At 35.8% G+C, this 24,361-nt stretch overlaps 1 protein-coding gene across 1 annotated transcript in view; it reads right to left on the reverse strand.

The window, feature by feature from the left end:
* LOC108359126 (forkhead box protein O) overlaps positions 1–24,361 on the reverse strand; it is a 170,167-nt gene that overhangs the window by 35,892 nt on the left and 109,914 nt on the right. Inside the window, exon 3 of the mRNA XM_017610804.1 lies at positions 22,046–22,229. Within this exon, the coding sequence (XP_017466293.1) occupies positions 22,046–22,229 (184 nt within the window). The remainder of the gene's footprint in view (positions 1–22,045; positions 22,230–24,361) is intronic.

Consider the following 24,361-nt stretch of genomic DNA (forward strand, 5'->3'; position numbering starts at 1 on the left):
AAAAAGAAGTCTGATGAGGAGATGTGGTGATCTCCGAAATAGTGCTATAACTTCTACCGCTTAGACTTTGTTGCTTTTTCAATTTTTCCTAATAAACAATCGTGGTACAAAGCTCAATAAAAATATTAAAAATTAAATGTTAAGAAGCCACAATAACATTGACTAATCAAATTTTTTTATTTCTTGGGCACGTTTTTTGTATTTGCATTTAATTTGAGCGCAATTTATGACGAAAAGAAACAAATCAAGGAAAAGAAATAACAAATATTAGGAATTGGTAATTAAGTTAAATAAGTATAATTTTTCAGAAACAAAATCGAAAGGCGATATATAAAAAATGCACGCAAAGAAGAAATGTCTGGCAACACCAGCAAAGTTTTGAGACGATTTTGCGACGACTGCTAGAAAAGGGTGCTCACAGTTTGATGCTAAAGATGTCTCAAAATGTAGACGTCTACATTTTCAGACACAATTTGGAACGAACTGTGAACACCCCAACTATATTGCCGAAAAAAAAACCAAATTAAACCAATGGATCAGTCTGGCATAAGCTGCTGCCGAGGCATGTTGGGTTGTTTCACAGCAGGGATAGAATATCTTAAAATTTGATTGTACTTTATTTGAGCAAAAAAGTGTTCCTAATTGCAGACGAATGTACCTAAAAAAAATGTATGAACATATACATTACTTTGTTACACATTTCACGTCGAACCTGTTTAAATGTACGAAAATACGATGGATGGAAAGTGGAAGAACCGTTCGAGGCCAAACCAAAGGGCTGTTCAGGATGTTATGGAAATGGTCTGGGATTTGCAATTGGAATTGCATTTGCAAAATTTGATGTTTGCTGCCATGGCAACAATGTGCATTTTATTGTTGTGAATTTACAAATGCAAGAGCATGTGCACAAGATTCTGAACAGCCCTAAAGTTTTAGACAAGGCGAATCATTTTATTTCGTCAAAGCCTGCCTCGTGCTGCACCATTTTGGCAGCACACACTGGGAGTTTTTTTGACCATGCTTCTGAAACAGGCATAAGCTCAGTATAGCGGCGTTGAGATAAAACAAAAATAAATAATATAAAAAAAAAATTTTTAATATACAACGCTTTTATAAATGGACTAAAAAGTAGAAAAAATATTATAAAAAACACTTTTTAATATACAACGCTTTTATAAATGGACTAAAAAGTATAAGATAATATTTCTCAGTCCCATAGAATTTGTTTTGGTAACTTTTGATTTTGAAGTTTTAGCAAAAGTCGTTATAAACAATTTATGAGATTGAAAATGAAAAGCGTGGGGCGCATGTAATAGACACCTGAATTGATATGAAGGGTAATATATGTTCATATGTATGTGGATATATGAATCACGACCGCTTAAAATCGATTTCAAATTTGTACTTTCTCTGTAGAAATTTTAGGTCTATGTTATGTAGTTTGCTTATTGTCAATTAAATATAATGCTTTGTATTGCATGCGCCCCACGCTTTCCATTTTCCATCTCATAAATTGTTTATAACGACTTTTGCTAAAATTTCAAAATCAAAAGTTATCAAAACGAATACTATGGGGCTGAGAAATATTATTTTCTACTTTTTAGTCCATTTATAAAAGCGTTGTATATTAAAAAGTTTTTTTTTTATATTATTTATTTTCTACTTTTTAGTCTTCTATGTATAAAATTTTGCAATAGATATTAAAATAATTCAACGATATTAATAGATAGGTGCACACACATGCATTTACATGTGTATGTACATACATACGAGCACCAATTAACTTCATTTAGGGCCAAATTCACCGTGCGTAGTTAACCACTGACAAAAGTTTAACTATTGGTTTTGATATACACGCCGCTCAGTTAACAAAAGTTTAAACCAGAATGCCCCCATAGTTAAACTCTTGTGAAATTGAAATTTTTTTGGTGGAGCGAAATTCAAATTTGAATAGAAAAGTATTGATATTTAGAATTTGTATATTTTCAGGCGATATGAATTTTCATAGTGACTCTGAATATAAATTCATAGTTAAGCTCTTGTTTGTGGTTAAGTTAACAATCGTTTAACTAAGCACTGTGAATCCCGCCCTTAAAGAAATGGCGTGTCGTCCATTTCCGCTGTAGCGTACGTAGTACATAGGGCGACATCTAATGTCATCTACCTCGCATTATGCACTACAGATGTCGCCCTATGCACTCGACTTTTTTATAGGAACTTTGCAAAGCAAAGGTTTTATGATGTCGGACACACAACATTGAAAGTTTCTGGATCCACAACATTGAAAGTTTCTGGAGCCACAACATTGCAAGTTGATAAAAGCGTTGTAATTAAAAGTGGGCGTGGTCCGCTCCCTTCTACTGATTTGAAAGGTGTAAACCTTTTTTGGTGGAAATTAATAGGGCGGAGCTAAAGGGGGGTAAAAGTGGAATTTTCAATATTTACAAAAGCTTATATTTCCAAAACTATTACACCGAAATGTGGTTATGGTTGGAAAGGTAATTAATAGACCTTTTATCTGATATGCACATCTTTATATATTTTATATACATAATTCGAGAAAAACTGAAAAACGAAATTATAACCATTTTTATTTATAAAATCTACGTTTTTCTAACAAAATGCGTAATTAACTATATTAAGTGATGTGTTTATTAGAAAGAGTAGAGAAATACTTTAAATTGGTATATTATTTTATATAGTTAGGCTTAAGCGCATGTTGCTTGAGGCTTTTTTCCATATAAAACGGCAACACAAAAAGGAGGATTTTACTTCGTGAGGGTTATATTCCCCAAGTGCGGACGATGACCGCCTACGCAGAAAGGCGTTCTCTGCAAAAGGTGCTCAGCCCCTTTTCTTCGGCAACACAGAAAGGAGAATTCTAATTCGTGAGGGTTATAATCCCTAAGTGCGGCGGAAGGCCGCCTACGCAGCTGGTGGTCTCCGCAAAAGGTGTTCAGCCCTCTTCTTCAGCAGTACAGAAAGGAGAATTCTACTCCGAAAGGGTTATAATCCCTAATTGCGCACGAAGGCCGCTTACACAGAAAGAAGTTCTGTCCCTTTTGCCTGGCAACACAGAAAGGAATTCTGAGTAGTAAGGGTTATAATCCCTAAGAGCGGCCAAAGGCCGCCTACGCAAAAGGATTTTTGCAACATGGCATACATAAAATTAAAGGTATTTTTATTCACTTTTTAAAAATATAATTTTTGCATATAGTTAATTACATATTTTCTTAAGAAAAACATAAATTTTTATTAAAAAAAATGGTTCTAATTTCGTTTTTTAGGTTTTTCGAAATATGTATAAAATATATATAGATATGCATATCAAATAAAAGACTTTTCAATTATATTTCAAACCATGTCCACGATTATAAAATCGGTGCAATAGTTTTCGATATATAAGCTTTTGAAAATATTCAAAATTCCACTTTTACCCCCCTTTAGCTCCGCTCCTATTAATTTCCGCCAAAAATGGTTTACACCATTAAAAGCAGTAAAAAGTGGCGTGCCCAATTATTATTTTTATCTTTCCTCAACGGCCGCTATACTGCATTTGTTCCCTAAAACATTTGCTCTAAGGATCTATATAAGCTTGGTGCATTCGTATGTCGCAAAAATGTTGATTCAGTTTCTCATAGCTGTACTACTTATGTATGTGTATAATTTATGTAAATCAATCGATATTTGAAAATGTGTTTACTGCGTACGGCGATTGTATTTCTATGAGAAGCTGTTTTCTATGGGAGAAATAGGGTGTATTCCAAAACGTCACAATACAAAGCATCAGTCTCTTTTATATCTAAATCTCAGTAGATTGTAAGGCCAAATGTGCGCAATCCAGAATGAAAGAATACAAGATTGCGCAAATCCAACCGAGGTAAACAAGCGAACAAGTGGTGCGAAATAGTGATGTAACACTAGGTGGAATTGTACCTACTCTTCAGCTTCTTAAATTTGAACATACATTCTGTACAAGCACATTATTTTAGGTACATTTGGAACGTAGTCAAATATTGCTTCGTGTAAGTCCAAAAGTTGATATGGTACAAAAGGAAGATGCAGTCAGTGTTGCCAGGTTGCAGGTTTGGTTGTCATTTTGAAGATTTTTTACTGCCATGACGATTTGACGATTTTTGTGACCCAATGACGATTTTTCTTTATGTGCAAATTTGGCTGGTTCTCAACTTTGAAGATAGTTACACAGACAACTAAAAATTGCAGTGTACATACTTGTTGAGAGAATTCCATTTCTTCTAATACATAATTGTCGTATCGAAATTATATCACACGATAGCACTAATAGCAGTTATCGATAAGTAGTTTTCTTCATGGTTTCATAGCTAATTGTGTAATTTTTGGCCGTCAAATCGATAATTTTGCGGTGTGCCGTTTTATACTGGTAAAAGGCCCGCGGACTTTATTTCCAAAAAAAAAAATGAAACAAAGCCCGCTGGCTTTATTTCCCTTTCGAAATGCAAATCAGGTCCCCCGAAAAAAGGCATAATTAATTTGAATATCCTATAATAAAGGGAAACAAATATTTAATTTAATGTAATCATCAAATCAGTTTTGATTTAGTATTGGAATAAAACACGGGGGGTTTGGATGCATTTAAAATGTAAACAAGAGCCTTTCCCTTTTTTTAGGAAATAAAGCCCAACTTAAAAAGGAAATAAAGCCCGCGGGAATTATTTCCTTTCCAAAATGGTATAAGTAAGAATCAAAAGAGACTGGTTTAGCGGAGAACGATGAAGTCAAATTACCTCCTAGCAACAAACATAGGCGGCATACCACTGTTGACAGCAGTTACTTTGAAGATTTAAGGAAGTTTGTTTACTGATGGCAAGTTTTTCAGTGCCAGTTTAAACTTAGAATGAGTAAACTGAGTTTAAATTGAACGGCTGGCTGACATTTGATTGGCTGATCTTAGTTTAAACCAGCCAAATCGGGCGTTTAAACTTAGTTTAACCCATTTGCGCTCTCTGTACTATATAAACGACACCAATTCAACCCACGTTTAAAAGTTTACAATTATTATTAAAACGAAATTGCTTTAATAAGTTTGCACCTACTGGTATTAATTTCACTTCAGATAGAATAAAAGATAAATAGGTCTAACTGGGGATACCGGATTTGGACAATTACAAATCGACTTTTCACATTAGAAGTGGTCCACATGAAAAGCCGGGATGTTTTCTTGAATTATTGCAAATTGCTTTAAAATATCCGATATTATAAAATGGAAAGAGAGTAAATTAAACAAAACGTTATGCCTTGTCAAGTAATGGGCCGTATGAATAAAAACTAAGCAATTGCTTTTTCTTAAAATTTCATACCTTTTTCTTCAATTTTGTTTGAATAAGTTGAGTAAAAGATCTGAAATTTTAAGAAAAAGCAATTGCTTATTTTTATTCATACGGCCCAATGTTTTAAAAATTAACACGCATAAGTCCCCCTTTACTAAAAAAAGTACACTCCCAAAAGTTAACTTTTAAGCTTTTACTATTATTATTAAACGAAATTGCTTTATTAAGTTTGCACCTACTGGTATTAATTTCACTTCAGATAGAATAAAAGATAAATAGGTATAACTGGGGAAACCGGATTTGGACAATTGCAAATCGACTTTTCACATTAGAAGTGGTCCACATGAACAGCTGGGATGTTTTCTTGAATTGTTGCACTTTGCTTTAAAATATCCGATATTATAAAGTGGAAAAAAAGTAAATTAATCAAATTATTAACAGTGAGTATAACGGTTTGTTGTTTAATGGATTTATACAGCTATTGGGGTAGCTGTCGTTTTTATAGTACAACGAGCACATATATACTAATACATATATACAGTTTTCTTGAAAGCCTTTTTTTCTCTTCGAAAAGCTTGAAAATCTATTTCCGAATTTTCAAGCATGGTTATAGACTAAAAATAATTTGGATATGCCATGGGGGTGTGGCACCTCCCATACAAACTAAATTTTTCATACTGCATATGAAGAGGAGTCTGCAGTAGAATATTAGAAGTTGGTATGGAGATAGTATATGAAATCAATCCTATACTCAGTAGAACAGTGGCGGTTATTGGAAACGGGGTCGTGGTCCTTTACATACTGAAACTTATATAGTTGAAAATGGTCTTGCAATTACGTATAACGATAAAATGTTCAAAATCTGGCCTCTGTGTGACATGATGATTCAGAGTTTTTGTCAAACGCGTCATGTAGTTTCTGAAGTAATTTTCTAGAACTGCATATATACCAGTGGCGGATTAACAATCTGGTGGGCCCTGGTGCGAAATTTTTTTGGTGGCCCTTTTCCATATAAATATTTTGCGATTAGAATACAGTTTGATCGTTATAAATTTAAATTGCGGTTCATGTAACATATTTGATCATTGGACGTTGTTTTGCTCTGTGCATTAAACGCACTACTCCATAATATTGATGTCATTTTATATTGACATTTTTTGGTTATTGTTATAGTCAGTGTTTAAAAAACTGCAATAACTTTCATTTCATTTGCTATCACTTAAACTTACTGCTCTGAACAACAAAGCAGTCGTAGTGTTTGTAGTGCCTTTTAAAAATTTTGATTTTGATTTGATTTTGATTTCGTCAGCGCAACAAGTCAAAGTAAGTAAGTAAGGTTTGCTTTTGCAAGTTGTATTCAGCAGCAGTCGTGAAATATGAAAATCAAACTGATTGCAAATATGTAATTTATAATATCAAGCAGCAAAGAAAAAACCTTGCGAAGTCGTCGGCAAACACAAAACAGCATCGCTTATTGCTTGCAAAAAGTTTGATTTTCATATTTCACGACTGCTGCTGCACACAACTTGCATAAGCAAAGAAAATCCAAATCAAATCAAAATCAACAGTTTGAAAAGGCGCGACAAACAAGGCGCCATGCTTTTTGTTGCTTTCCAGTTTTTGATTTTGCATGAACTGCGACTGCTGAAAATTCCTAATATGGTAAGCACACGCAATTACTCATTTTAAAAAGCGACGATAAGTAAAATCAAAAATAATCAACATTTTCACGACTTTTGCTACTTCGACTCAAGTTTTTTAAACACTGGTTATAGTCATTTCGTAAACATGGATAAGTCTAGGAAATATAAGAGTGGAGCTGAAAAGCGCAAATTAAAAAAAAATAAAGACGAACGCGATAAGCAACTGCTTTCTAAAATACCGAAACTAACAAGCCACTTCGCTAATGCGACGACAACTGTAAACGAAGCAAATTGTGACAATCCTGAGTTTTGTGAATCTACTTCTGATACTTTTTCAATTCCATCAACGTCAAGAGAGGTTAATTTCCAACATGTTGACAGCACGATCGAAGGTGTACAAAATCCGGACGATGTCGAAAGTTCGGTGAATGTATCAAAAATTGATGAAAATTCCACCAATGTGTTTTCAAATTACCCAGGTTTGTGGCCTATTCAATTCAATCAATCAATCGTTCAAACTTATTGGATTAAGAAGGGTATGCTATCGTTGGTATTTCAATATAAGAGTAAAAAATTAACACAGAATACTCTTATTTAGGTCCCTCGTCGTGTCGCAATATTGATTTGAACGCAAAGAAATCTGGACAAAGAAACTTTTCTGAATATCATTTGCATCGGGTTTTACCAAATGGAACACAGACCGAACGTGATTGGCTGATCTATTCGCCGTCAGTCGATTCAGTATTTTGTTTTGCTTGTCGCTTGTTCGGTAATTTAGACGAAAATGCAAGTTCATTTGCTCTAAAAGGTTTCAATGACTGGAAACATTCAAAGCGTGGTATTTCAATTCATGAACAATCTCATGATCACATGTCCAACAATGTCAAATACAATACGTTTTGGCAATAGAGGAAAAGGTATACTTCTTCAAAATAACTTCGAAAATGATTTGTCTCTTCATTTGGTATGTTTTTTTTTGCAGGAAGAGCTTCGTACCTTTCAAGTTCAATATGTGATGAATTCATATCGATTATGGGAAAAGGTGTGAAGGAAAAAATCGTTTCGGAGATAAAAGAAGCCCGTTATTATTCATTTAGCATTGACTCTACTCCGGATGTGAGCCATACGGATCAGCTGTCACTATGTTTTCGATACGTAAAAGGCCGTGACATTCATGAACGGATTATTGCTTTCATTCCAATTGAAGGTCACACAGCAGACTACCTTTTGTCTATCGTTTTGAATTTCCTAGAGGAGAGTAAAATTGACATGCAAAACTGCAAAGGCATTTCATTTGATAACGCTTACAATTTGGCTGGAATTTATGGTGGCCTTCAGCGTTTGATTCGAAAAATTGTATGGTTTTTTTGTTTATTCATCTTTTCGTTGGAATCGACTCAAAGAACAATTGTCCGAGAAAGGCGAATTTATGTTAAAGAGAGCAACTGGCACAAGGTGGTCGGCTAAATTCCAATCAGTTCAAGCTTTGCACTCATGTTACTTGAAAGTGTTAAGTGTTTTGAATTCTCTCATTTCTGAAAAAAGCCTCAGTGAAGATAACAAAGCATCGGCAAAAGGTTTGATAGCCAAATTGTGCCAATTTAAAAATATTTTAATGCTTGTCTTGTGGAAAAGTGTTTTGACTAAATTTAACTTTGTAAATTTAGCTTTACAAAAACCAAATCTGACTCTTTCGACGATCACAAAACTATATGCTTCAATAGTTACAGATCTTGAAAACAAGGATTACAACAAAATTTTCGATGAAGCCTTGACAATTTTCGACAATATTCCTTCTGATTTTCAAGCAGATTTTATTCAGTCTCGTTCAACAGCGCAAGCACTTGTTCCAGAAGATGAGAAAGAAAATTAAAAAAAATCGTTATTCGAACCTGTTATCGATTCTCTGTTATCAAATTTGAAAAAACGTGCTGATATTTATAATGATTTGGAAGACTTTTTCTCATTTTTAATAAATTTAAATTCAATGAGTGACGAAGACATTGCTGTATCATGTAAAAAAGTAGTCGAAAAGTATCCAAATGATCTCAATGAAGTTCAACTAACTGATGAATGTCAATTTGCCAAAAATTACTTTACTTTTGATAACTTAAATCATGAATCGATGTACAAGACAATGTTCGATGATCATCTTTGTGAAACTTTCCCGAATTTAGACATTTTATTACGCATTTATTTATGCATGTTTGTCACTAATGTTACAGATGAAAGATCATTTTCAAAATTGAAATTGATAAAAAATTGTTTGCGTAACACTATGGGAGATGATCGTTTGAACAGTCTATCAGTTCTTTCCATTGAAAATAACTTGTTGGATGAATTAAACTTTGATGAAATTATTGATAAGTTCGTAACACTCAAGTGCAGAAAAGTTGTGGTTTAATTTTGTTAGGCAAATAAATAAAAATCTATCATATTATCATACGAATATTTTTTTTCATTGGCCCCCTTGAGTCCGGGGCCCTGGGGCAATGGTCCCAAAATTTGTTCGATAATCCGCCACTGATATATACCCAGCAAAAAAAAACGATTACCACAGAAACGAAAGTGGAAACGAGCTAGGCGATGGGAATCGCTTACCCTGTCGCTTCAGGAGGGCCTTCTTTTAACATGGGCATGTCATTGGCGGTAAGCCCTTACCCGCAGCATTACCTTCAAACGAAGGGAGAACGCATGGATAAACAGAATTCAGAGAAGCGAACAAAGAATGCCTTACAGACAAACTAATGTAGAATGCCTAGATAAGTACATACTTATTTATATTGAATTGAAATCAGAAAATGTCTTAAAAGATTAAAATTAATTAAAATTTGTATAAATCAGTTTTTATACATACATACGGATGTATTTAGGTATTTAGATTTTACTTAAAAATCGGTACGTACATACATACATGCATATTTAATTAAGCTTAAAATTGTACTTCCTCACTCTTGTACTTCACTTCATCGACTGACTTCAACTCAGTGATCGGACTTCTACCACATTGTGGTAGATCTGCCACTTTTTTGAGCATCTACCACACAAGGTCTGAAATCTACCACATATTCACGTTTATAAGTAGTTTAGTTAATTCTAAGAGCAAAAATTGTCCAACACTAAACACTAACAACATGCAAAATGTGAGTATAAAATAAAGTGTAAAATAGTACATTTTCTCATATTCAATTTTTTGACAGGAAATGTGGTTTATTGGCTTACATTGCAAATATATGATTTATAAAAAGAATTAATAGCGAAAATGGTAAAAAACAGCGATTTTTGTGAAAGTATTAGCAAATTTCAGTGCATCTAAAGTTTCTTAAGCGTTCGTTACTTTTACTTGAGAGTTTTCAAAATCGACAGATCCCAAGTAGCGTTTTCTGAAACGTGCCACATTTGTTCGCTACATCGTTAGGTTGCAGAAATCTTCCGAAATATTTTCGAAAAATATCTTGATATGGAAGGAACTACTTTACACTGTTAAGGAAAAAAATTGCAAAACTCAACGAAATTTTTGCAACTTCAATCTTGCACTTTATTATACTATAATTAATTTTTTTTAGATTCTAATTAAAATGTTTGCAATTTAGGCGATACCTTGCAGAATATTTTTAATTTTTGTACAAATTTTGTTCCAAAACATGAGATCTANCCACATTTTTTTGAAATCTACCACATTTTTTTCCAGATTCTACCACACAAATTTTTTTTTAAGTGCGATCACTGCTTCAACTTCGTTGCAAATTGAACAAACCGAAACATGATTTTTATGCGAGACAAATTTCCACAGAAAGTAACGGTAGAAAAAGAATTTTTGGATACTCATTCTATTTTTCAGCAGACTACGATGTAGCATTCTACTTTGCATTCTCCAAAATGAAGCGAAATAAAAAAAAATATTGTAGGACATTCTACTTTGCATTCCCTGAAATGAAGCAAAGAAGCGAAATAAATAAAATATTGTAGGACATTCTACCTTGCATTCCCTGAAATGAAGCAAAGAAGCGAAACAAATAAAATATTGAAGGGCATTCTAATTTGCATTCACCGAAATGAAGCAAAGAAGCGAATTAAAAATGAAATATTATAGGACATTCTACTTTGCATTTCCCGAAATGAAACAAAGAAGCGAAATAAATAAATTATTGTAGGACATTCTACTTTGCGTTACCGGCAATGCCTAACAGAAGCGAAAAAATTTGAAGGCATTATACCGCTATGCCTTCTAGAACACGTTACCACTAAAAGCGATTACCGATTTTTTGCTGGGTATGTACTGGTACGGCCGCTGAGGTGTAGTGGTAAGCACTGTGCGCTTCTACTCCGCAGGGCCTGGCTTTAAGTTTTCATCAAAGCAACATCGCAAAAAATTTAGAAGAAGGGGTTTCCTTAACAGCGGTTGCCCCTCGGCAGGCAATGGCAAACTTCCGAGTGTATTTCTGCCATGAAAACCAGCTTCTCATAAAAATACAATCGCTGTTCGGAGTCGGCGTAAAACTCCAGGCCCCTCCCTTTGTGTGACATCAAGGCGCACGCCACAAATCGGAGGAGAAGCTCGTCCAAACACTAACATATGTGTAAGCGCCAATCTATTATTATTATTATTGTATATATATTTATTTCTTAACGATATTTCGATTACTTTTTGCTACTAAAACTGGGTGATAGCAAGTTCTGAAGGTTATTACTAAGTCTTTGACATATATTGTGGAAAAATCATTGGAAGCTCATAGGATCATCTTGGATATAGAGTTGTCAAATCGCTGTTATCAAAAAATGTGAGGTGTTTATATTCGTAGCAAGAAATGGTGGTGGGTTATGCATCTCCACGTACATGCTTGATATGAGTATATATAACCGGTGGAGTCGACATGTTTTGTCGAGCGGAGATTCTTTTCGACCAATTAGCTGTTAGAAGACCCATTGTTCGAAAAAAGCCACCCATCCGGTTCTTTCGTAGCATATCCAAACCCAAGGCATAACGGACATAACCCAAGCAAGTTTCTGAAGCAGCTAAGCAGTGTTTTGTGTCATGAGGTTATAATATGGCAGTGTACAGGATGCAGAAAAAACGTTATGCCTTGTCAATTAATGTTTTAAAAATTAGCACGCATAAGTGCCCGCTGTACTAAAAAAAGTACACTCCCAAAAGTTAACTTTTAAGCTTTTTTCGTTAATTTTAATTCCTAAGTTTTTGTAAAATAGTTTTTATGATCACATAAATAAAATTAGATATAATGAAATTTCAACCATTTTTGTTTGGGCGTAAATGGGCCGTGCACTGAAAAACTGGCCCTTAGAAGCCAGCTTTCTGTCAGTCAGGGATCTAAGTAAGCTTAATTCTTGTCAGCAGGAGCTTATTTACGCTTAGCAGGGGGATTCTAAATAAATGAGCATAAATAAACCTTAACAAATCTCTGTTCAGTCTTGTCTGTTCATTTGAAAGAAGCGATATGTTCGAGTGCATTCGATAGGAGCCCACATGGATCAGTATGCATTTGGTTGGTATAACTGCAATGGTGAAAGAATTCCTTGAAAATTTATTTAGCGCAGTTGAAAATGTACCGAAAATCGTCTTTATGTATCGAATGTACTTTCAAATTATAAAAGGGCTGAAACAAGTAAAATTGTACCTACTTTTCCATCACTGCTTCACAGGCGCGCAGTTTTTGTCGAAAATTAGAAGTTGTGCTTGCGCTTTTCTTGAATTCCAGATGCGTGCGCGCACAACCTCCTCGTTCCAACTGAATCAATCGACTGATTTGCCGAGTCGTTCGCTCTCGGTAAAATACACTACTACATGCTCAAAATGTGAAGTGTTAGCAGCGTTGCCAGGTGGACGTTTTTAACGTCAATTGGACGTTTTTTGTATCCTGTTGACGTTTGGACGTTTTTTGTGTAAAAAATTACGTTTTTTAACTTCCCAGTAACTTTTCTCGGTTACTAATTCTTGTAAGTAGAACAGATTTTGTTTTTTTTCTTAATACATCTTTACAAGCTTTGTTTTTTGCAGCAGCTGCTTCAAAAAATATTTATTCTTTGGACACAGACGACTTAACCTTTNAAAAAAAAAATACTAAAAGTCTGAAAACGTCGGATTTTCCCAGCAATTAGTAAATATCTCCCTAATCTAAGCCGAAACTATTTAAGCAATTTTTCAATATTTTCAATATTTATGGAAATAATTCAGTTTTCAATCTTTTCTAGTAGAATCGTATAAGAAGTTGCCATTATGTGGGTCGCAGCCAGCGTTGCCAGGTTGACGTTTTTAACGTCATTTGGACGCTGTTTGTATCCTGTTGACGTTTGGACGTTTTTTGTGTAAAAAATGACGTTTTTTAACTTCCCAGTAACTTTTCTTGGTTACTAAATCTTGTAAGTAGAACAGATTTTGTTTTTTTCTTAATACATCTTTACAAGCTTTGTTTTTTGCAGCAGCTGCTTCAAAAAATATTTATTCTTTGGACACAGACGACTTAACCTTTATTTAAGCGCATAAAGAAAATGACAGAATTAATCGCATGAGCCCCTTATTGAAAATGTAATGAACGTAAAAAGGCTGAAATATTGCTATGTTCCTTCTTAGCAGAACGTAGTTTAGCATTTTCACCAACAGACCACTTAAGCAAATGTTTACAAGAAAAAAAAAATATATATTAAAAATCAACGCGATTCTTTAGCACCTTAAAACTTGCACATAGTTGCCCTGGAACTTAAAGGGCTATCAACCTGCATACTAAACAAAATTCTAAAAAATCTGAATAAAAAGTTGAAAATCCAGCTGATATTTTGCAGATCTTTCATAATTTTTGCACAAAGTTTGAAATGTGGATTTACATTTTGTTTGTTATATAATGAGCTAGGCTTTTATGGAAAAATAATAAACATTAAATAAACAAAAAAGAAACAGCCGAAATCGATGGCTTAATCAGCTGATCACAAGTGTATGTATAAAATGATTTTTACATTAACGATCTCAAACCAGTTTAGAATGAATTTTAAATGTGACAGAGCAAATGACATTTTAATATACCTTACGTACATATCGTCGTTAAAAGTGCATAACCGCGTATCAACAAAATGCAAAACTGCGTATCAGCAAAATGCAAAACCGTGTACGTGAAGTTGTAGAAATTATTTTCTAGAGCGTAAAAACATTCATATTTCAAAATGGTTCTCCTTTTTATAAAGCAATCGCATTTCTGGCTAGTATATTTCAGGACGAATGGATAAGGATTGAGCCAAGAGCTTGTGTGAGCAAATCCAATTTTTGGCAGCCAATGTCAGTTACGCGGTTTTGTATTTTAAACGACGATATGTACCTTTGTATACAATGAAAGTTTAATAAGAACAATTCTTTGTCCATACACTTGAAAAAGACGTTTTTGGGTAGGAAATGACGTTTTTTCAGACCAAGAGGGACGTTTTTTCATGCCGAAGACCTGGCAACACTGAGTGTTAGTATGCCCATCAGTGTTGCCGTTTTAGCCCTTTGGTGGCTAGATTTAGCTACCACATAGTTTGTTTGGCCACATAAATTTAAAATTGCCCCTAGCCCTTTTTTTAGCCCTTTGGAGAATTTATTCATACTTGGCATGAAAAAGTTGTATATGCTTAATTTGTTCTCATTTTTTTTTCCTTTACGTAAGAGATGATTTTTTAGACTAAGAAAGACTGATATATATATATATCGTCGTTTAAAGTACAAAACCGCGTGTCGTCATTCTGCAAAACCGCGTAACTGACGTTGGCTGCCAAATTGCTCACACAAAATCTTGGCTTAATCCTTATCCATTTGTCCTGAAATATACTAGCCAGAAATGCGATTGCTTTATAAAAAACAGAACCATTTTGAAATTAGTGTTTTTACTCTCTAGAAAATAATTTATGCAACCTCACATACGCGGTTTTGCATTTTGTTGATACGCGGTTTTGTACTTTAAACGATGATGATATGTTCCTTACGTTTTTATACATACATACTGTAAAAGTGTTAGGGCTGTTAACCTATCTATTATCATTGTTTTTGTATCTCATTACTTATTGAAAATGTTTGCGTGTATACTTATATATGTATGTGTATGTAAGTTAAAATTTTTAGCTACCATTTTTAGCCACAACGACTCTTTTTAGCTCTTTTTTAGCCTTTTTTTAAAGGAATTTGGCTACCGCTAGAAAAGATTCGCGGCAACACTGATGCCCATCACTGATTTATAGCAATCAAATGTTGCCACGGACAATTTTTTTTTTTAACGAAATTACGAAAATTTCCTTCCAAAACCTACCAAGAATTTTTTTGAGTTAAAATTATTATTTTTTCAATGTCAAGTTTATTAAAAATTTAGAAAAAATAACACTTAATAAAACAGCTAGTACAATAGGGCGTTTCGAAAGTATAATTTTCCTCAAATCCTTTGGTAATAGTGAAAATATATTGTATCATTAGGCATGGGCGTAGCCAGGTAGGGGCAGGGGCGCCCGATCCCCCCATAACTTCCAAATTTTTGCCTATATATTCAAAAATAGTACCAGGAAATGCTAGCTCTATAATTTCGGCCCCCCGCCCTCCCTAAATTTAAATTTTTTTCCTATGTCTATACGATATACCAAATTATACACTCAATGCTAACAAAATAATTAGTAAATTGATTTAAAAAGTGGACATGTGGATCATCCGGTTTGTATCAAGTTATTCTCGCTAGCTTCAAAGCACTTCCATTTAACTTATTAGCGCTGCCCCCGACACGTGTAAAAATTCTGCTTGGCGATTTCACTGCCAAGGTGGGCAACGAAGGCATCTTTGGCGCCACTGTCGGAAAATTCAGCCTCCACGACGAAAAGTCTGATAACGGGCTGAGGCTGATCGACTTCGCCGGGGTCCGAAACTTGGTAGTATGTAATAGGGTTCTAGTATAAAAAGATCCATCAAGCTTCATGGGTGTCCCCATTCGAAAAAGGGGAAATCAAATCGAGCATGTTGTGATAGACGGAAGGCACACTTCCAGTGTTTTAGACGTACATACGTACACTCCGAGGGCCAAACATCGACCACTATATTGATGCAGCCAATACACGCGTCCGCCTCGGTGCAGCAAAAAATGTGCGTCTAACAATGCAAGGAAAGCTGAACGTCGAAGAGCTGCATTCAAAGCAGACGGCCAATTGATTCGCCACTCGACACTCACACCTTCTGTGCAAGAGCACTCTTCAACAAAGCGACATACGCCAGCAGTGGAACCACATTTGCCGCTCATTACTGGTACGATAAGGAGTGTCAAGAAGCTGCAGACAAAAAGGTATCACCTACAGGACCACGCTGCGAACGGGCGCAACGCGAGACATGTGGGACCGTTATAGGGAACTGAAAAGGGAAGCTAGACGTATTTGCCGCAATAAAAAGAGAGGGGTCGAAATACGTGCCGAAGATCCTGAAAAGCTAGCTGACAGAAAAACAATTTTTAGCAGATAGTTGAGCGACTTACGGAAGGTTCCTGTAGGAACAACCATGGCGACATAGTGACCGATGTCCAGAATTAATTATGGAGGGAACATTTTTCGACCCTTTTGAATGGCAGCAGCACTAAAAGAGGTGGATAAGTCGAACCCGAGCCCCCAGTCGATGACGATGGAGTCAATATCCCAGCGCCTGAGTATGAGTAGGTATGAATAGCGATTATGCTGATGAAAAGTGACAAATATGCTGGAGCTGATGGCCTGTCAGCCGAGCTATTCCATTACGATGGCAAGGAGCTCATAAGTGGCATGCCCAACAACAACAAAGGCCACTCCGCCATTAGAGTGGTTCAAAAAATTTTTTTTTTTTGGTAATTCATAAACGCTACCTTATGGTTACTTGTGATAAAAAAAAACGTGTTTTTTTTATTTGAAAAAAAAAGAAAAGTTTTCTTAGTTTTTTTATAAAAACGCTGATGTTCTCAAGTTTTTTATTTTCTTGACGTGTTAAAAGGCAGCTAAAAATGCATGGTATTATTAGGGAACATTCCCTTAATTACATACCTGTCTTGGGTAGTTAGAATGGGCCTAGTGCCAGAAAATATGTTCTCGAAAAGAGACTAGTAAAATTGTTGTCATGGGTTGGAACTTGTTACCAGTGGGTTTCTGGGTTTAATAATTAGGAATCTGAAGTCAGCTTTTCAAAATTCAAAATGGCGGATCCAAATTGGCGATCCATTTAAAAAAAAAGGTTGGATTTGTTCGAAAACCGGCACTCGAGAGTTTTTGGGTAGGCGATTACGAATCTGAAGTAAATTTTTTTAAATTCAAAATGGCGGATCCAAATTGGCGATCCATTTAAAAAAAAAGGTTGGATTTGTTCGAAAACCGGCACTCGAGAGTTTTTGGGTAGGCGATTACGAATCTGAAGTAAATTTTTTTAAATTCAAAATGGCGGATCCTATATGGCGATCAAATTAAAAAAAAATTACTAAAATTAAAACATTGATACTGAACGTTTTTAAACATTGTCAAGGGTTGAAACTCGTTTCCAGTGGGTTTCTCGGGTTGCTGATTAAAAATCTCATGTCAGATTTTCAAAATTCAAATTGAGGGTAACTCCGTGTTTTTCTAGGCGTTCCGCCTGCTCATTGCCATCGTTGTTCTCATGCCCGGCGCTCAGCCAGTAATACTTTGTTCTTGATTCCAAGAGCATTTAGGGTGCTGAGGCAGTCGTTCTCTAGTTTTGATGTAGTTGTGTGAGACTTCAGCGCTAGCAAGACAGCCTGACTGTCCGACATAATGCAAATGTTTTTAGAATTTGTGCCTCTTCTGAGGCATTCTCTGCTACATATCTCTGTTGCCCGAATCTCCGCTTGGAAAATGGTGGAGTAGCTGCCCATTGGTATCGATCTTTTAAAATTCGGCGTCCAAATTACCCAGCTCTAGTTTTTCCATCTTCAAGTTTTGATCCGTCAGTGCACCAAACTTGGTCTCCGGTTTTTAATTCGAGAGTAGTTAGGATTCTGAGTGCCGAAAGGGTAGCCACATTCTCTATTAGGATTGGGAAGGGCGGCATACCCACAAAAACACTGCATGCATCAGGATAACAGATCCGCATAGCACCTGTCATGCCAATGCACACCATTCGGGACTGTTTACTTAGTTTTGTCCTAACAGTTCTTTGTGTCGCTTAGTCCACCATGCCAAGGATGCGTAGGTGACTAACGGCTTCACAACTGTGTTAAGTAGCCAGTAGGTGACATTTAGGGCGAGAGTCCCTAATTTTTCCTAAAAAGGGCGTGCAAGCGAATACGAGTTTCATCGCTTTGTTGACGGTTGCATCCAAATATTCGTTCCATGTGAGTGTCTTATCCAGCCTCACCCCAAGGTAGTTTGCTTCCTTTAAAATATTTGCATATTCCGTCATAAAATTTTTCTCCGAGGGAAACGAAACCAGAGTAGTTTTAGTAGGATTAATGGATAATCCTTTGGTGTCTCATCATCTTTGTGTAATGCGCAGAGCATATTGCGGTTGGAGATCGTTTCGTCATGCAGCCCTGTTTCGGAGGTCACCAGATCGTCTGCATAGCTTTGTGTTTCGAAGCCGTGGTCGTTCAGTAGAAATATGAGTTCGTTTATATCCACAGTCCCTTATGGATGTAATAGATTCTTTCGTGCCTCCCAACTCCGTGCCCCTCTTCCTTGTTTTTAGCATGGAAAGCACCCAATTCTTGATGATATTGTCAAAAGCCCTTAAGTATCAATGAAGGCGCAAAGGGCTTTGTTCTTAGACTGCAGAGCCTTTTCAATTTTCCTCGTAAGGCTATGAATGACAGTCTCAGTGGATTTACCTGGTTGAGAGGCAAATTGGTTATTAGCCAGTGGTTGTTCCATTAGGTTGGCTTCTCTGATGTGTTGATCCTAGATTTTCTCCACGCTTTAAGTAGAAAGGAGCTGAGGCTAATTGGTCTGTAAGATAAAGGCATCTGCTCAGGTTTACTGCCTTCGGTAAAAATACGACCTTAATCTCTGTCCATCTACTGAGAATATCATAGTAAAATTTATAAATTTATAAAAAAAATTGAATACAAATACAAGTCAGTTTTCTCGAAAAGCCATGTATGTATTATTTTTCTCATGACTCTTAATAAATTAGGAACAATATACTTTTAAAATTTGTAAGGTTATCCAATGTACGGCACCGTGATGGTTTTCAGGTTCACGGGTTAGTAACCAATCGATAAATTTTTTTGCGCACCCGACGTGCTAGGAACGAATATCGCCTATTTATAAGCATTGCATTAAGCCCCTGATATTAAGATATTTTTCATATATTTAGCTAGAATTACATTTTGAAATTTGTAGGGTGTAGCGGAGAATGCCGGGTAAACTAGTATAACTTAAAAATATAAGAAAACGAATGCCGAAAAGTGCACTCGAGAGTCAACAGTTTCCATCCCAGATTTACCTGAGTTGCATACCTTTAAAATTTAAAGCCCTCGGGAGATCCTTTGAAGGACAATGAAACTGGAAAATAATACTCTCTACTCAGCTTCGGTGAGAATGTTGACGTTTAAGTTATTTATTTAATTGCAATTGAAAAAGCATTAAAACTTTAGCAACTGAAAATTCTGCACAATTCGCAGTTATTCGCAATTAAGAACCAGTCTGAAAGAACGAATGACATACTCCAACTCATAAACCAAGTTCTTGTCTTTTTCTGGAAAAATTTTCTGTGTTGACCTATGGTAACTTCGATAAGTGTAATTAGTCATTTTTACCCTATAAATCCCTATTTTGATTAAGTTTCATGTTTTATTTAATACTGAGTAGAAAAACACAAAATAACTTTGGCCGGTTATACTGTGCAAATACTCCTGTGCGCAGCGTTTCAAGCTCTCGTTACTTCTGTATTTCGGCCTTTCTCTTCTTATTGCGAAAAAGGTGTATCCCCCTTCAACACCCTATAATGGGCCTAAATAGCTCGCGTGGCACCCGATCGCAGTATGGCCCTGTAAGCGGTTTGTTATTCTCTACAGCTTCGTGACATTCCTCATCATACCAGTTCTTTCGGAGTCCTAAATTCTACTACCTCTTCGGCGGCGTTACATAATGGGCGGGAAATGTGGTTACACTGCTCGCATATGTCGGTTCGTTGAGCAAGTGTGAGAGTCGAGTGGCAACTAAATTGGCCGTGTGTTGTGATCGCAGCTTTCCGACCTTGAGCCTTCCTTGCATTGTTGGATGTACTTTTTTTGCCAGAGCCAGTTGGCTATATTGGTTGGAACAAGATTGTGGTCGGAGTCGATGCTTCCTTCTATCACAACATGACCATTTTGGTTTCTCGTTTTTCCATTTAGAGAGAGGCATGTAGCTTAACTGATCTTTTTGCACTGAATCCTAGTACTGCATACTACAATGATTCGGGAACCGGCGAAGTCGATCAGCCTCAGCCCGTTATTAGACGTTTCGCTGTGGAGGTTGAGTTTATCGACAGTGGGGCCAAAGATATCTTCCATGCTCATCCTGGCATCAGTGTTGCCGCGAATCATTTTTAGGGGTCACCAAATTCCTTTAAAAAAAAGGCTAAAAAAGAGCTAAAAAAAGTCGTTGTGGCTAAAAATGGTAGCTAAAATTTTTTACTTACATATACATCTATAAGCATACACGCAAACATTTTCAATAAGTAATGGTATAGAAAAACAATGAACTCTGGAAAAAAGCAAATATTTTTCCAACCAACAACCCTTTTGTATTTAAGGGAAAATATACGACACCAGCTTGCTGGCCCCATCAAGTGATTTTACCATCATACTCGAAGCATATAACTTACCAGCATACTGCTTCAATATTCATTTCTTTACAAATGAGGTCGAGGAAAGATCGAAATGATTAGAGCCAAAATTTCATAAGTTTACTACCATTTTGTTAAACATTGTTTTTTTTTTAATTCACAACTGCAATATCGGGAACCTTATCCTCCACACACACGGCTTTGACTCAGCTAATTTCACCACTCACGACACCAGCATGCTGGTACAATCAGAACATTTTCAAAGAGTTTTTGAAGTCGCACCGGCAATGACATCACAAGAACATACGCGGTCAATCGACTTGATCGATTTAACAAATTAAGCATATTAAGGGCCGTAAACTTATCTATTTTAAACTATATTTAAATCGTTAATAGATAAGTTAACAGCCCTAACACTTTTGCAGTATGTATGTATGAAAACGTAAGGTACATACAATACATATATGTATATATATCAGTCTTTCTTAGTTTAAAAATTCATCTCTTTCATAAATGAAAAAAATATATATCAAATTAAGTATATACAACTTTTTCATGCCAAGTATGAATAAATTCTCCAAAAGGCTAAAAAAAGGGCTAGGGGCAATTTTAAATTTATGTGGCCAAAAAAGTATGTGGTAGAAGTATCTAGCCACCAAAGGGCTAAACGGCAACACTGCCTGACATTGAAATCGCCAAGCACGATTATCATATAGTGGCAGGAGTAACGCTCATAAAAAAGATAAAGAAAAGAGACATGGGTACAAATAAGCCAGGTGTTGAAGAATCTCGCTTCGATGCGGATTGCGGCTAGATACTCATCCACCGCGGTGAACGACAACCACAACAGTACTCGACGACACAGTCTCTCTCCCACCACAAATGGCAGCTGTGGTAGACGTCGCGGTCGCATTCCAAGTGAAAGTTCTTAAATCGTAGTCCTTTAAACGGATACAGGTTATATAGCGAGGCGCTTGTTCTAAAAAAGACGCCCGCTTGCAGCCACACCTACTTACTAATGAATCGACGCAGACTTCAGTGGGCACTTAAACGAAATAAGTCGGAGTGGCCCCATTGAACCTCTTTCTCTTTATGTTGTGAACCAAGGCTCCACTCGGATTGGTTACCGCATCTCGCAAATGGTTTACTCACGTTGCCCAGAGTGTGCGAACGAGCTAGCAAGAGTAGGGATTGAGTATAGCCGTGCAACTTTAACTGCTCACCCAGAAGAACGACTAGCTCAGCCTTAACTGAAGTACATATATAAAATAAATTAAATATTTTAAAATTCCTTATAATCTTACAATTTTCATAAACTTAGTTCAAACATACGCACTCACATTCCATTTTTTTCTTACGCGAAAAAATGCAAACTTTTTTTCAATCCAAGCGCAAATTTGTTGCAACGTTACTCGCCCATTCTCCAACATCGCCATACCGATTATATGTGAGTAGTTGAAAGGTGGTTTTTCCATTGTGTCTGTTTGATAGTTCACGGCCGATTTTTCGTACTCTTCAAAGTCTCTAAAATATAAGTGATGATAGAAAAAGATCATAAAAAGATATATATTTATTTGCCTATTCGCAGATAACGGCGATCGTAAAATAAAACAAATATGAAACGCAAATGGTTTGTACATTATGGTTATTGCTTTTCTAGATTCAAAAGCCTGTGCCACCACACGATGATCCATGGTTCCGGAAAAGTTACATTACATATTCAGATATAAAAATATAACTCATTACGGTAAAATCGACCTTGCTCGATGTTCTTAGTTCACTTAAGAACGCCAGGTAAGGAATATAACTAACTAAATGCAATGCAAGTAAACATTTTACAAAAACCTTTGCATTTGACTTGTCAGAATCCAAAATATAAAAGGATTACCTGTAGTTTAATAACATTTTGGCGCTTACACAATCTTGTGGTATTGTGTTGTGCGTTTTGACGTTACAACACAAATGGAGGGCCCTACAATCTTACGCCGCCAAATTATACACTCGGAGGGTTACCATTGCGTACCGACGGGCGACCGCTGCAAGAAAAACTTTTTCAATACAGATATTGCTCCGACCAGGGATCGAACCAAGGTCCTATGGAGTGATAATCCACACATATAACTACCCATTGCGGTTGTAGTTTAATCGAATAGTTTACTCCAAACTAATTTCTGGTCGCTGATTAGATAGTTTGAGATATTGCGAAACTTTTAACATACCATATTTTGGACTTATGGCTACTGTACACAAGTACACGAGTGAGACATAGTTGCTTAGTGTGCTAATTTTAAAAATTCAAATTCAACGTCACATTTTTTCACATTTGTTCAGTCAGTTATAAGCATGATAAAAACATTACAAGGTAAATTCATTCTCTCATTTCGTCGGCCATGATTTTTTTCTGACGTTTGCCAACATTTTAAAATCATATAAAATTGAAAATAAAAAAATTAAATTGTTCACAATTGTTGTTGTTTGAGATTGAAAATGAGAATGTGTGTGTGAGTTTGAGTTTTGATTTTAAAATTATATTGTTGGCAAACGTCAGACTGTCTCTCAATGGTTTTACCTTGTTATGTTTTTGTCATGGTTATAAGCATTCAGCGTTTGTAATTCGTTCTCTCATTTGAAATAAATTTGAGTTGCCGTTTTATATGAACTCGAGTGCCTACAATTGGTGACCGCGGGGGACTATTATGGCTACTGTACACAAGTACACGAGTGAGGCATAGTTGCTTAGTGTGCTAATATTAAAAATTCAAATTCAACGTCACATTTTTTCACATTTGTTCAGTCAGTTATAAGTATTCAGCGTTTGTAATTCGTTTTCTCATTTGAAATGAATTTGAGTTGCCGTTTTATATGAACTCGAGTGCCTACATACTCTTCTATTTTCCGTAACAATTGGTAGGCATGGGTTATCCAAATGGCATTGGATACTTTACGGGTCACATACTCCTAAAAAAATGTTGCATTTTGATTAACGCGTACATTAGAAAGTCAAAATTTTTTTTAAAAGACGGGCGTTTTTTTAATTTCAAATGTCTTTAAATTCAATTCAACGAAATACTACTACCTACTTTTTATCGTGTTATCTGTAGAAACATTAGCCTTGAGTTTTACCTTTTACCGGACCTGCAAAAGAATTGACAAAACTATAGAATTTTTTATTGGTAAGACTTCAACCGCCTACCCTTGTTGTATATAAAGTGAACAGAGTTGCCAGGAGTCCGGTTTTTGAAAGAACGAACACTTTTCGTTTGGCTAGGGGATGAAGCGGAGGAGCGGGAAGAGGGGTTGGCAGGTTCTGTATGTGTGTGTTTAAACAGATCACAGACTTCACAACCCTGAAAGTGAACCAAATAGAAACTGGGACACGACATTTAAGCAAGATTTGGCTATTTTTCTTTATTTAATGTTTATTATTTTTATGAAAGTATAGCTGATTACTTAAAAAACACCATATAAATCCAAAATCGGAATTTGTGCAAAAATTATGAGAATTCTGCAAAGTTTTACCGAAATTTCTAAATTTTGAGTTGTCATCTTTAGTCAAAATTTTGGTAAGTAGTTTTGCAACCCATTCACTTTTAGTATAACAAGGTGTAATATTGAGTACCTAGGACTTACTGTTGAATTTTTCCGGTGTTTCGCAT

Source organism: Rhagoletis zephyria, unplaced genomic scaffold, assembly GCF_001687245.7.
Source record: "Rhagoletis zephyria isolate East Lansing unplaced genomic scaffold, Rhagoletis_zephyria_1.1 Rzeph_scaffold_00343, whole genome shotgun sequence".
Classification (NCBI taxonomy): domain Eukaryota; kingdom Metazoa; phylum Arthropoda; class Insecta; order Diptera; family Tephritidae; genus Rhagoletis; species Rhagoletis zephyria.